The sequence below is a fragment of the Gopherus evgoodei genome, chromosome 3, assembly GCF_007399415.2.
Source record: "Gopherus evgoodei ecotype Sinaloan lineage chromosome 3, rGopEvg1_v1.p, whole genome shotgun sequence".
Taxonomy (NCBI): Eukaryota; Metazoa; Chordata; order Testudines; family Testudinidae; genus Gopherus; species Gopherus evgoodei.
The window spans coordinates 93,560,740-93,575,836 of NC_044324.1; the positions used below are offsets into that span (position 1 = coordinate 93,560,740).

General features: G+C 40.5%; 1 protein-coding gene across 1 annotated transcript in view; it reads left to right on the forward strand.

The window, feature by feature from the left end:
* The window catches only part of LOC115648449, a 150,139-nt gene that overhangs the window by 115,374 nt on the left and 19,668 nt on the right, over positions 1-15,097 (forward strand). The window contains 5 exon segments of the mRNA XM_030556084.1: positions 1,252-1,401; positions 1,574-1,627; positions 4,733-4,900; positions 6,352-6,507; positions 7,922-8,056. Coding sequence (XP_030411944.1) covers positions 1,252-1,401; positions 1,574-1,627; positions 4,733-4,900; positions 6,352-6,507; positions 7,922-8,056 — 663 coding nt within the window.

Sequence of the window (15,097 nt, forward strand, 5' to 3'; positions counted from 1 at the left end):
TCATTAAAGAACTGATGTATTCATTCTGAGAGTGGGGGTGTTGGCCCCAATGTCTTGGCCAGTTTCCAAGTTGGTAATTACATTTTTCATACCTAAAAATTCTTGTTGCAGTTTCAGTTGGAAAAGGTATTCATTTCTCATGTTGTATAGTTGTAATGTGCTTCGTGTGTGCATGTAACCCTGCTTTCCCACAAAAGGTCCACAGAGAATGTAAGGGCTGCCCTGACAGCCAACTGGTAGACGCCTGTGTTTTCAGAGCCGAAGGACAAGGCTTTTAGTTTTAGTTTCTTAGAGATGTTTGTGGTTTATATAGTAATAGTCTGTTCTCTACAACACATGGATTTGTCACACGTTGCTGTTTTTCACCCTGAGGGAAGAGGGCAGTTTTATGGTGGATGAAATAATCTCTTTAGCTTAAATTCATAACTTGGAGATCTTTAGGGATGAAAAGTATTTTATAAATATATGTTCAATTATAATGAAATATTAGGTCATTATCAGACCTGCTACATTGTTTTCATTGAAATGTGATTCAGTATTGAGGTGCATTGCTTGGTTCCTAGAAGTAAGCCTGTTCCCCATCCAAATTGTGTGGAGAAGTTTCCCTGAGAGCTCTCCTATCTACAAGTGAGCTTATGGAGCTAAAGTATTGTCTGCACACAAATTTGCACTTGTTTAATTTATCTGCTCCAAACCCCTATGTTGGACCCTCCTATTTCAGTTTGAGTCATTGATTTCAATTTAGCTTAACTTAGATCCTAAAAGATTTAACTAAACTGGAATGATCTTGGTTTAAACCAAAACAAGAATGTCCACATACCTTTTTGCACAGGTTTAACTAAATCAGTTTAAAATTACATCTTTGGTTAAACCAATGCAACTTTACGTGTAGACAAGCCCTATGTTCTGAATGAATCTGTTCATCATTTTGGAAGCATTCCTTCTAAGTGCTCACCAGGGTTTTTGGAAAGTGTAGGGTGGGGAGAAAAGTTTCTTATTTTTCTCTGAAGTATAATTTCTATAGGAGGAGCAACTGATCTCCAAATGAATGGAAAAACTGAAACTAGGCAGTTCCCATATGGGAGTATATGTCAAAACAAAATACAGAAGCCTTGGGGTGGAGTACGGAGGTGGACAGGAAATAAATGTAAATGCCTGTGTTACCGTAGCAGTGTATGTCTAAAATGACTAAAAACTTAAGTTTGGGTTTATCATAGGATTATTGTTGTCGTTGTTTGTTGGTTTTTCCAGATTACATTTAAAAAAAGCCATTTACAAAACTGCCTCACTGCACTGGGCTGTGACGTCATGGCCAGAGAGCGCAGCAACTTTGAGACTTACTCTATGTTTTATGAAAATCTGCTACAGCAGGAGCATCAGCTACTCTACCAAAAAGAACAGGTACATGCCTGGTGCTGATTCTGTATAGTAGAGAGGGGAGAAATGTCAAAGAGATTTTTGCAAGATGGGAAGCCATTGCCAAATAACAACGAAGCTTTCAGGTGGTAAAATAATTGTAAGATAGCACAGCAGAATTAACTTAGTCACAATATGCCTTTGTGCTCTGTTTCAGGAACTGCATGTAGTAGAAGAAGATGGAAGGCAGACTGATGTAAACCTTAGTCAGGTTGGTAGTGGTGATTTATGTTCCAGTAGTATTTTAGAGGTCCCAATCAGGATTGGAGCCACACTGTGAAGGGCATTGTATAAACTCATGCAGACCATCTCTGACCAAAGAAGCCTAGTTATTGCTTTATTTGTCATGTTTCTGGGCTTGTAGATGCACTGCACAATGACTTTTAATGTTTCTTTGTAGCTGCAACCACTCAGCAGATTACAGCTATGCCACTTGGGTTATGTTCTTGGCAGGGTATGTGGATGGGAGGCCTTCAAAGAAAATCCATGTGCAAGTGGTGGAAATATTTCACAGGGAGCAGCCTTCCATCTAACCCAGTAGTGCACCAGTGTCCCATTATAGTCTTGGGGTTCCTATGCTGCTGGAGTTGTCATCTTTTGAGTGACTTGTAAAACAGAGGTGATAACCATTCATGATTACTGAGGAACACAAGATGTTTTTTCAAAAGCTCAGAGTCCTGGCCAATATCCAGTTTAGATAATTATATGATCTTAAAATTGTAATTTTAGTAGAAATTGTTTGTTCTCCCTTCCAAAAAATTCTGTGCAGCAAGTCTGATACAGAATAGCTATTGTCTGAAGTAAATAGATGAAATTCAATAAGGACAAATGCAAAGTACTCCACAGTCAGTTGCACACATACAAAATGGGAAATGACTGTTTAGGAAGGAGTACTGCAGAAAGGGATCTGGGGGTCATAGTGGATCACAATGAATATGAGTCAACAGTGTAACGATGTTGCAAAAAAAGCAAACATCATTCTGGAATGTATTAGAAGGAGTATTGCAAGCAAGACACAACAAATACTGACCACTGGCCAATGCCACTAGCTCCCAGTCTTCTCCCTTTCTTGTTTCCCTCACCAACTCCCAGTCCTGGGTCCCTCCCATCATCCCATGGTTCCCAGTCCTAGACTCCTTGCCCACTAGTCTCAGCCTCTCCTTCCATACCCAGCTTTCAGTGTCCCCACCCAACCTATCCCAGCTGCCTCCTCCCACTACCACCTCTGGCTCCCAGTATTAGCCTTGCCCCCTCTTCAGTTCCCAGTCCCAGTCTCCTGATTCCTTCTCCCAAACTACCCCTTTCCCTCCCCCAACTTCAGCTTTGTTCCCTCTGCATTTGAATCAGATGGTTTCTTCCTCCACAGGGCCTGGCTCCCAACAGGGTGGGGGAGTCCTGGTCAGGACAGGTTTCCTGCTTTCAATTTCAGTGCCTGGCCCCATTCTGGCTCAGAACAACTGGGATCAACCATTATAGAGAACGTTTGGCTCTTTCTCTGAAGCCCTGGGCTGGTGCATGCTCAGTTGCTCTGTGGGGATGGCATATGCACAATCTGATCAGCCCTAGGAGCTGAGAGAGCCTTGAGCATGTTCAGTGAGCTTGGAATATTCAGAGATTTTATCTGTTAAACTCTAAGTAGTCTACTGAGTATGTGTAAATTGTGAGTATTTTTTGTCAAAGGCTTCTAAATTGGTCACATTTTGGCCAGTTTTCACAAGGGTGGAAAAGGCATATCCCTGACACACAGACATGCCAAATTTAAAGACCATGCTGTAAGGGTTAGGGGCACTAGAGTTGTTCAAAGAAAAGATGAAAAGAATCTTTTAATGTGGCAATTCTTATTCTAGCCTTATTCTTAGAAATGGCTGAACTGTTCTGGCTGAAATTTTCCAGAAGAATTCAACCTGATGCAGACACACAGCATGGAAAAAATCAGTCTAAATAGTTAAAGTTTGGCAAAGTTATAAGCAACTGAAAACTGGGTTCTATAATGGGAAGTATCAGGCAATCATAAAAAATAGTTGGTGCTACCAGCCATGAGTATATTATATATATATTTTGCATATAAAGGCTTCTGGTATCAATTTTTTTAAAATGACCCCGGACTTCCTAATGTTGTACTCACAATTAAGTATGAATGCAAACTGGTTGCAAATGCAATAGATTAAGGATGAAAATGAAAGAACTTATACATGTAATAACTACCTGCCTGAGCCTGCAAACCAGGCAGACAAATACATTCCATTAGTTGTGCTCTCATTTCTGCTAATGTGGATTCCATCTCTAGAAATCAGATTGGTGAAGTGTTTTCAAGTATCAAGAGACCTACTAACAATACATTGCTGTTTGAGTCTTTATTAAGCAGTCTGTGCCTGGAGCTGTACAAACCTATAGGAAGACATTTTACTTGTCCCAAGAAACTTACAACCTAGTACTTTTCTATACAGCTTAGCTGCAGTTCCTCTGATTTTCTGTCTTCAAGGAATAGGGGCAGTTAGGGTAAGTGGGATCAGGATTCACCAAAACTTCATGGCCCCACACAGACTCTTTCTCCTAATATCAGACTTCTTAATTTTCCTCCATCAGCCCACCCCAAATATACTTGCTCCCAGTCCCTCTTACCTACTGGATTCATTGCTCATCTTCGGTGTCTCTCACTTTCTCTCCCGCCCCTCATAACCACAAATAGACTCTTGGGTTTTCATGTGTCGTTATACATCTTAGCACCCTCAAAACATTGGGTGTGAACCTTGGGGACAGGGTCAGCTTTAGGCCTATTCCACCAATTCCCCTGTGCCTAAGAGGGCGCCGCACCCAGTGAGAATCCCTTCCCTTATTTTTACTTACCTGGAGGCGCTTCAGGTCTTCAGCGGCACTTTGGTGGCGGGTCCTTCAGTGCCGCTGAAGACCTGGAGCGAGTGAAGGACCCACCACCGAAGTGCCGCCGAAGACTCGGAGCACCACCTGGTGAGTACAAGCTCCATGTGTTTTTTTTCTGGGTTTTTTTTTTTTAAGTCATCCCTGCCAAGGCCCTGTCGAAACTGTTCAAATTGGGCCCCACACTTCCTAAAGCCGGCCCTGCTCGGGGATCCTTTGTATACAGCTCCTTTAAAGGAAATAACTTTGATGCAAAACATGGGTGATTTTACAGAACTGTTTAATTAGTATAATGTAACCTTTCAGTTAGAAATGGACTCAAGCCAGGAGGTTCATATCTGTATCCAAACTTTTTCAAAGTTCTGGAATGTTCAGACCAAGGGTTTTTGGTTTAGGCCCATCTCTAGTTTCACTGATTTACATTTTTCTTCTTTGATAGATAGCAGAGCTGAGTCATGAGATGATTATGGAAATAACTGCTCTAAGAGCCAGACTTACTAATCTAGAAAAAAAAAATCTTTGTCTCAAAGAGGAGATAAGGAAAGAAGTACAAGATGAATTTGAAACGTTAGTGCAAAATCTATTTGTGGCTTGTTTACAGCTAAAAGTAAGTACAAACCAAGTGGGTATCTGATAAGTCCCTTTTAATTGCCATTGTATTATTAGTATGTGTGGCATAGAAAGAAATGAATTAGAGAAATGGGCCCACAAGCTAAAGAGGATGGATGAATTACTGTTCATCTCTTTATGTACTCTGGGAGTATCTTGGGGAAATTTTCAGCTAGGGAAGTATGTGGATCTATTTTGATGAAGAGAAGGTACATTTTAAAGAGGACTAATATCCCATTTAAAAGGGTGGGGACACTTGCTCTTTTTAGCTACAGTGGTGAGAATAAAAGTTAATTTTTAATTTAAAAACAATGTATATTATTTTTCTTAATAACCTAGGGGCAGTGGTTCTCAAACTAGGGCTGTCGCTTGTTCAGGGTAAGCCCCTGGTGGGCCAGGCCAGTTTGTTTACCTGCCACGTCCACAAGTTTGGCCGATCCCAGCTCCCAGAAGCCATGGAAGGACGTACTGGCCGCAGCTTTCCGCCACCCCCATTGGCCTGGAGTGGCGAACCGTGGCCAGTAGGAGCTGTGATCGGCTGAACCCGCAGACGTGGCTGGTAAACAAAGTGACCCGGCCCGCCAGGGGCTTTCCCCGAACAAGCGGTGGCCCTAGTTTGAGAACCACTGACCAAGGGTCAACTTGTTATGCCATTCTTCATGCTGAGTAGTGCCTTACTTCCTAAATGGTCCTTCCTGTTGATTTAACTGGGGCTATTTGAGGAGTACTGAAATGTAAGAAAATTACTCGCTTGATCAATAACCTGTTCTAGAAGCAATCCAATACATAATCTTGGGGCTCTTGTTCAGGATTATCTGTGAGGTATCCACAAGTCCATTAATGCCCCAGAGGATGGCAAGGGTGGTAGCAGAATTACTTGCAGTCTCATCTCCTCACTGTCTCACTTGTTGTCTCTAACATGAATCCATTTTGTACCAAAAAGGTTGTTGTTACAACATGCTACTCATTCTATTAAACACATGTGTTTTGTGCCAATGATAGCTTATCTACAAAGCTATGCAATTGAAATGACATGGGCTGGAATGTCTGGCTAAAGGAAGAAATCTTCCTCATTCTGCTACTTTGACTCTGTGAAATAATTATCAGATAAAGTTTTCAGGCAGGAACTAAGATACTTCTCATACCTTCTAAAATACAGTGCGCAAGGGACTCCATGGTGACTGCTAGTCCATGTTCCTCTTTTTCCAGCATCTGATGAGCAGAATACAATCCCATTAAAAGGTGGTAAAAAAAAATTTTGCAGAGAAATTAAGGTCTTGCATATCTTATAAAAAGAGCCACTAATTCATTTAAATGCTCTACTAGATGCATTTCAATGCATTACCTGCATATTTTTATATGGAAGAATTATTTAGAATATAGTTTTATTAAGTTCATATGCATGTGTCATCCCTCCTCCATACTGTTGGCTTCTGTTTCTAATTGCAGGGGAAGCTAGATGACTATCGCCTTAATATGAGCCGACAAGTATTTGAGATCATCAGTGAAGTGAGAAAAGAAGGAGTTGACAATATGATTGATTTGAAGAAAAAATTTGGTTCCATTAAAGATAATGATGATGGATTGAAAGAACATTTATCTAAAGTAAGGGAGGGGGTTTATTTTGTTTCTTTGTTTGTTTTTTAAGTGTAGGAATTATGGGCCCAAACCAAATGTCTGGATATAAAACCTACCGAACTTTGGTGGTGGTTTTGACTCTGAACTTGGCAACTGTCTTGTGTGTCTGTAATGGGCTGACCCAAAAACTTGCATCCTACTCCTGGTGTACTTTGAAGAGGTTGAGTTCTGGGTCTGAGCTTTGCAGTTCAGGTCCATCTGAAGTAGAAATGGAAATGTATACGGGGAATTTAACCATAAAATCAAAAGGATATTATTATAATTTACAACAGACAATGTTCTCAGCACTGGGCAAAAAGAGAGAAAGAAAGCAATGGTACTCCCTGAGCTTTTAGTCTGAAATCTAGGAGGAAAATCAGCATTAGAATAGACCCTTGCTCACCAGCAGACAAACAGGCCCCAGTTCAGCAAAGCACTTGAGCACTTGCTTAATTTAGCACAAGTAGTCCAGCTGTAAGTCAGAGACTACTCATGTGCGTAAAGTTAACTGCAAGTAAGCACTTTGCTGAATAGCAATGGGGACCACTCGTGCTTTGCCATAATCACTAAATCCGGTAATCTTAACTCTCCATAACTAGTCCATAATCTGAAAATTAGGTGTTCCAAAAAGTCAATATAGAAGGGGGGTGGGTAGATAATCCAGTGGAAGAAGATAATCCAGTGGAAATAAACATTTTTATATCCAAGGCCAGTTTAATTGATGTGGGAAACTTGGAAGAATAGAGTTGTTGATGAGTCTGTCAGTTAAGTCAAATGAGACCAGCTTGGTCTTCCTTTGTCAGACCAGAATCTTATGTCTAAATATCTATGATAAATCATGAAAAATACACTTCCAGGTCTAACAAGTGGGAAAGCATGTGAGGGGAAATGTAAATGTAATATGGCCATCCAGATCCATCTCAGGAGTACAGTTTTCATCAACAAGCCTCCCAGCTGGGGCAATGTCAGGAAAAATAGGGTTCAGATTCTCATATATTTTCGAATTTTGCCATTATGTCATCCTTATCAGGAATATCATGAGTGGGGTGAAATAAGGAACTGAATATGAACCAATGAATATAACTCCAAACCATTTGGGTAAATTTGAATATCCACAGAAAAATCCATGTGTTTTATCTTAGTGGTGGTTTATTTTTACACAGTTTTGCCTGTTTGTTTATTTTCTGTCTGTGGGCAGTGTTCACTTCTGTTCCTTCATAGATACAGTAACTGAAATTCATTTTGAAAAGTGCACTGGTTTAAACTGCAAAGTTTGAAGGTTTGGAAGTTCAGACTTCAGCTGGAGAGAGAACCTATTGTAAAAACATTGCAGGTTGCTCTAAGGGAAAGTGCCGTTGTAAGAAGTCTCTCTTAATAGTGATTGTGATAATATTGTCTTTAGCAAGAGCAGCTGCAGGCGTTGCAGGATGAAAACACCAGACTAGGGGAGATGGTGTGTAAACTGAAAGTCCTGAACTGCTGGAAGCAGACTATTCAGAAGGCACAACTTTCTGTAAAGCTGAGAAATGCAGAGAAGGTGAGAAATCCTGATTCCTTCAATTTTACTTGTCTTTTTTTATTTTCTGCTTAAACTAGGGATCAAATTTGGCCAGCTCACAGCAGCTAAAAAGCCAGTACTTTTTCATGGTGACTATTATCTTGTGCTCCAAATTCTAAGCTTTGATTTTAAAGGAAGTAAATTATGGTTATTCACAGTCCAAAGGTTATTTTTGCAGAGATTAAACCTGACTCAGCAGACAGTCTGAAATAACAACTCTGAGAAGTACTGTGAACAGCCCACATTCACCCCCAATCGAGGCATTGACTCTGAAGACTAATTTTGACAATTTATATGTCAAAATTAACTATTTCATTACTGATCAAAGCAAATGAGAAAGAAGAGGAACAACAATATTATGAAGATATGTATAGTCTAGTAGGAGAGGATGCATATTTGTTTGTGGACGTAGTTTGGGAAAGTACTGGTTTTTGGGGGGGTAGAGGGAGAGGCTTAGGATAATTTGACTTCTGCTTTGGTGTGCATGGTGCTTTTTATAGAAGACAAGGTATTTAAGGAAAGCAGAATGGGATACAAGGTTCTCATTTAAATTAAGGAAAAGATGGATGGAGCTCAAAGATTACTAAATTAAACCAAAGTGCAGATAAATGGAAAAAATATGCCTTCTCTCTCTGAATGTGGTTGGACAAAAAGGAATATATAGTTTACTGACCGTTACATGGATTATTTGGCTCTATATGCCAAACCAAGGAAAGGCAGAATGATCATATTTGTTAATTTAAAATTAGTAAAGGCAGAATGGTGTGTGTGCGTGCATGTGTGTGTTTAAACCAATGTACAACTGTATGTGCATACAATTTGTTATGCACATACACTTTATGTCAAGGAGATGCTAAATAGGTGGATGGATGATTGATTAATCAAAAAAGAGGCTGAATTAGACTTCTATCTTATGGATTTGAAATAAAACGATGGCTCGCTAGGACTTAAAAAAAATTAAAACAGAGGAAAAATGAATGGGAATGTTGGTTTTGTTAGTTTAAATTGAGACAGCAAACTAGATAATATATATGGTTGACTATCTTAAAACCTGAAGAGGACAAACAGATTCTCAGCTGTGCTAATTCATACCAAAGAAAGCCAAAAAGGAATCCAATAGTGACAGGAAGGAAAGTACAAAATATTGCTTTGTATAAAGACTGGATGCTTATTGTATAAAAAGTCATTTTATAATTGTTATTTTACATGATTCAACTAGCCAAAACAAATGCATGGGCCTGACTTGCTGTGTGTTACTCTAGGAATTCTTGGCAAGGCTGAAACTGCAGTCTGCACGTTTTTATTTAATCTTGTTGTTCTAGGGGCAGGTCAAGATTTATTTACAGAGCTAGAGGAGTGCAATACTGCAGATTACGTCACGAGTTAGAAATGTTCTGTTGCTTTGGTTGAAGGTGCACCCTGTAATTGGCCAATTCAGTCTCTATAGCTTAGGCACATTCCTGGATTCCTCATTGATACTGAACTCTTGCATAGCAGCATCTGTGAGTAACACTTTCTACCATCTTCAGATGGCTAGGAGTCTCTGTCTCATCCAGGTGAATGATAATTTGACCTCAGTTATTCATGCCTGCATCACGTTTCGGCCGGAACCACTGCAAAGTGATTTTCCTGGGCATGAAACCTTCAGTATTTAGGAAATTCTGACTAGTACAGAAAGCTGCAGTTCATCTATTCAGCAACCTAGGCTACTGCAAGCACAGCAAATCTATCCACTGCTCCCTATGCTGGATACCCATAGAATATCGAATCAAGTTGAAGGTCTTGGTCCTTATTTCCAAGATGACCCTGGGCCTAGGTGATTGGTATCTAAAGGATCGACTGAGGTTCCAGAATGAAGAGTAATCAACAACCTTTGCTGTTCTGGCACAATAGAACTCTCTACAGTAAGGGTAAAGCTCATCTGTGCAGGAGACCGAACCGTCTCAGGGTGGCTCAAGACTGTGTAACCTACCATTCTCTAACATAAACATATTGGGGGGGGGGGGGAGTGAGAGAGGGAGAGAGAGAGAGAGAGAGAGAGATGTGTGCAATGGAGTGTGTGTTGTTTGGGAGACAAGATATATTTATATACAAATATTTAATTCCAAAACAAAACATTCTACTTCACATACTTCTTTGCACGCACATGTAGGGAACGGATGAGAGAGCAAACACTTGATGGATGTTAGTCTCATTCTTAGTGTGCTAGTGGAAGACATTCATATACTACATGAATAAGAACTTATGCAGAATAGAATGGCAACATGGATAGTGTTAAATACTCAATATATAACTTTTCTGGTCAAGAATCCAGACCAAAACCAAGGATGGTTTTAAGTGTAAATTTAAACAAAGCCACCTCCTCCTATCTGTAGTTAGTTCTTCAACAACTTATGTAACATAACTCTTATGTAATTAAATAACATCTTGACTTAAAAGAGAGTCAAACCATTAGAAAATGGGAAGTGAGGCACTAATGCTATTTAACAACCAGAAGGATTAAAGACTCCATATGTTTATGCCGAGAAGAGAGGGAAAAAAATTGGGCTGACCTTGTGATGTGGTTTAGGATTATGTATGAAGAAGTGCCAGGTAAACACCTCAAGATCTCTGAGACTCATGTAGACTTTTTATCAGAAGCACATGACCATTTACTCATAGTATCCTATAACATATTGGGGCTCTCCATGCAGGATGGGAAGTCAGTGGCTGCATTCTGACATTTTATTATTTATGTAGTGTAACTGGCGTACATGGGGCTTTAAAAACATGCAAGAAAAGAAGGATCCTTCCCTGAAGAATTTACAATCTACATAGAATGGATGCAACAGGAGGACTGAGTAAGGAAGGTACCTTTCTTACATACCAAAGCTGCAGTTGCAGTGAGTTTGAATATACTGGAGTGAGGAGAGTTAGTGAGGCAGAAGAGAGAGAGAAGGAGGGTGTCAGGCTATGTATTACCCAGCCATGCTGACACCTGAAGGAAAAAGTGAATGCAGGGCTGGCTTCAAACACAAATACAATAAGTGGCTGCTTTGTGCCCCACTCTTTGGTCTGTGGGCTCATGTGTCTTGCGTGCTCTGCAACTGATGTGCAACTCATGATCCGATTTCTCTTTCTGTCAATTCATGGCTGGCTCCATAAATCTGTTAGGCCAGCCCTGTATGAGCGAGTGAGTGTTTTATGGCAGAGAACACAAAATGGGATGGGAACCAGTCAAAGTAAATTCCAGAAGCAAATCCAGCAAACCCAGTTTTCCGTGGAATCTGACTGCACCAGGATTCCAGTGAACTTGAGGACAAGCTGTTCATATTCAGCCGTACTGTGAGTTCTTAATGAGTTTTGCTCACTGAAGCAGGACAAAATGATAAAGCTAACCATTGTACCTTGACAGATTATTTCCTGTAATTATTGAGGTTTTCTTTGCAAGTGACTATATTCCAGGTGTCAGTATTATTGTCTGCCTGTCTGCAAACTTACTGATAAGATTTTACTTTTAACTGGAACATATATGAATTAACATTCTAAGTGATAGTTCATAGTTGAAAACATGGAAATCTGATTCTCTAATGGGAGTGTTTTACCCGAGTAAGGACTGCAGGAAACAGTTTAAAGGAGATCTGCAAAGGGAAAAATTAGGCTTATGCCTTTTTGTATGTATGAAGGAGGCCTGAATGTGGAGGCTTGTGTGGGTTTGTTTTTGTTTTCAGGAGCAGGGTTGGTTCTTAATTACATTAGAAATTCAGATCATGTCTAGGTTAGAAGATCAGAGTCAACTTGAATGGTCAGCACCTGAATTGGCTTAGTCTAGGTATGAGCTGCAAAGCCATATATCTAGTTACTGTGTCCTCATTGGTACTGTGCTCACCCTTCTCGAGGCGTATCCCTGGGTTCTTTGTGCAGCAGGAAGCTCATCTGCTCTGATTCTTTCCCAGTGAATTGTAGAAGGACTAGACTCTGCTTCTGGACACACAGGGGAACTGTGGGGAAAGCACTGGAAGACTATCAATACTTGCGTGATTTAGCCTACATCCTCACTGCAAAGTAGGAAGGTTACCAGCCTGAGTGAAAACAGCACCAGAGCGCTAGGCTCATACACTGAGCAGTGCCAGCTAGCCTAGATTTAAAACACTCTCACAAACTCAGGGGCGATACCTGAGTCAAAGTCTGAGTTAACTCTGCAGTGAAGATATACCCAGAGCAGGAATGATGAACTGTTAAGAGGGTGAGGGACTCTCAATCAGTCTGGTTGTTTAAAACTTTTGTTTGTTTCATTTATTAACATCTATTTAACTCTAGTGATTAACATTTTGAATACAGGAAGGCTTTGCTAAAAATTCAACACCCTCAGCCTTTAATAACATGTTAAGAATTCAAAATAAATGTATCCTATACCTCCTACTGGTCCTCCAAAAAAAACTAAGGAAGATCAGATTTTATACTCCTGATATTGCTAAGGACCAGGGATCCTACAAATCTGTTTGCCACAGAAAAACACGGCATTTCCATTTTTACAGAGAAATCTGTAATTTTTACATTTTATGAAAATGTATATTAACTATTAACTACATTTTTACTGAAAGTACCAGTGTCACTTATTCAATGCTCATAACCTCCCCCTCCTGTGGTTGATTTTTTTTGAATGTGCTTTAAATTTACATAGTTAAACATACTCCAATAAACTGCTCCCAGCATACAGAGGTTACTCAGTGGCATATAGGGGGTTGTGTTTTAATGCATCTCAAATTTCACTTCAGCTTCCAGATGTAAGTAATTAAAGTTAGGAAAAGATGCCAAAAACTTTAAAAATCGTTAAAATATTGCTGAGTTTGGCAAGGACAAATTTCACGTTGATGGTAATGCATTATTCTGTACTGTATGCGGCAAGGCTGTAGATTACATATGAAGTAGACAATTGCAGAACACGTGGAAAGTGCTAAACATAAACTGAATGAAAAGAAATAAAGAGGTTGAAACAGCAGGGTCATCAATAATAGCAAAGAAACAATGCACTGTGACTGGATCATTCTATTTTTATTTTATTATAATGATTAATAGACTCATAGACTTATAGACTCTAGGACTGGAAGGGACCTCGAGAGGTCATTGAGTCCAGTCCCCTGCCCTCATGGCAGGACCAAATACTGTCTAGACCATCCCTAATAGACATTTATCTAACCTACTCTTAAATATCTCCAGAGATGGAGATTCCACAACTTCCCTAGGCAATCTATTCCAGTATTTAACTACCCTGACAGTTAGGAACTTCTTCCTAATGTCCAACCTAAATCTCCCTTGCTGCAGTTTAAGCCCATTGCTTCTTGTTCTATCATTGGAGGCTAAGGTGAACAAGTTTTCTCTCTCCTCCTGATGACACCCTTTTAGATACCTGAAAACTGCTATCATGTCCCCTCTCAGTCTTCTCTTTTCCAAACTAAACAAACCCAATTCCTTCAGCCTTCCTTCATAGGTCATGTTCTCAAGACCTTTAATCATTCTTGTTGCTCTTCTCTGGACCCTCTCCAATTTCTCCACATCTTTGGTAGGCTTTGAACTTGCTTAAATTGTAAATATATCAATAAAACATTGTGTTCAGCTGATACCTATATATATTGTGGCTAGGTAAACTAATGTTCAATGTTTCATTTTAATTGAGTAAAAATGTGGATTTTATGGTTTGTTTTTTTATAGGAGAATTTTTGGGTTTTTTTTAATCAACAGAAAACTAGGATCCTGTAAGGTCTTATCTACACACAAGTGTAATGTTTTAACTACACTGGTACAACCCCCTCGTGTGGATACTATCGCCAGTATAAAGGTGCTTATACTCATAAGGGAAGGATATAAGAGGTCCTTATGCTGAGGTCTGGTCTACACTTAAAAGTTAGGTTGGCATAGCTGTGGCACACAGGGGTGTGAAAAACTACCAACCTAAACTCTGGTGTAGATGCAGCTAGGTTGAAGGAAGAATGCTTCTGTCATCTTAGCTACTGTCGCTCAGGGAATTGGCGTTCCTAACGTGATATCACTGTTGGAAGCATCCTCACTACAGCGACATAGCTATGGCATGGTAGCTGTGCCTCTGTAGTGAAGACATGGACTCATATAAGTGCATTTGCACTAGAGCTTGTGCAGTAACTCCTCACTTAACGTTGTAGTTATGTTCCTGAAAAATGCGACTTTAAATGAAACATTTTAAGTGAATCCAATTTCCCCATAAGAATTAATGTAAATGGGGGGGTGTTAGGTTCAAGGGAAATTTTTTTCACCAAACAAAAGATAGATAGATATCTATAGATACAGTTATATATATCTACAGATATGTAAAGTTTTAAACAAAAAATTTAATACTGTACACAGCAATGATGATTGTGAAGCTTGGCTGAGGTGGCGAAGTCAGAGGGTAGAATAGGGTGGGATATTTCCCAGGGAATGCCTTACTGCTAAATAGTGAACTAGCACTCAGCTGAGCCCTCAAGGGTTAACACAGTTGTTAAGGTAGCCTCACACTCTACAAGGCAGCACAAATGGAGGGAGGGGAGACAGAGAGACACACCCTCTGTGTGTGAGAGAGAGATGTGCATTGCGCCTTTTAAGTACACTGACCCCACTCTACCTACACTTCCTTTTTAAGTAGATCAGCTAGTTGAGACAGCAGCTGCTGTCAGCAAGCTCCCTCTGTCCTGAGCTCTGTCCCCCTCCCCACTCCGCTCTATGGAGATGGGGCAAGCAGGGGGCAGGAGCATGGGGGAGAGGGACATCCTGACATTAGCACTCCTCTTCCCCCTGCCCCGCACAGCAAGCAGGAGGCTCCTGGGAGCAGCTGCAAGGCAGAGGGCAGGAGCAGCACATGGCAGTCGGGGGAGGGACAGCTGAACTTCCTGCAATTAGTAGCCTGCTGGGTGGCTGCTGCACAGGGAACTTAGGGGAGCTGATAGGGAGGCTGCCAGTCCACCCTGGTTCCAAGCCCCCACCAGCTAGCTCCAACAGGCTGCTCTTTCTGCAAGCAGTGGATAAAGC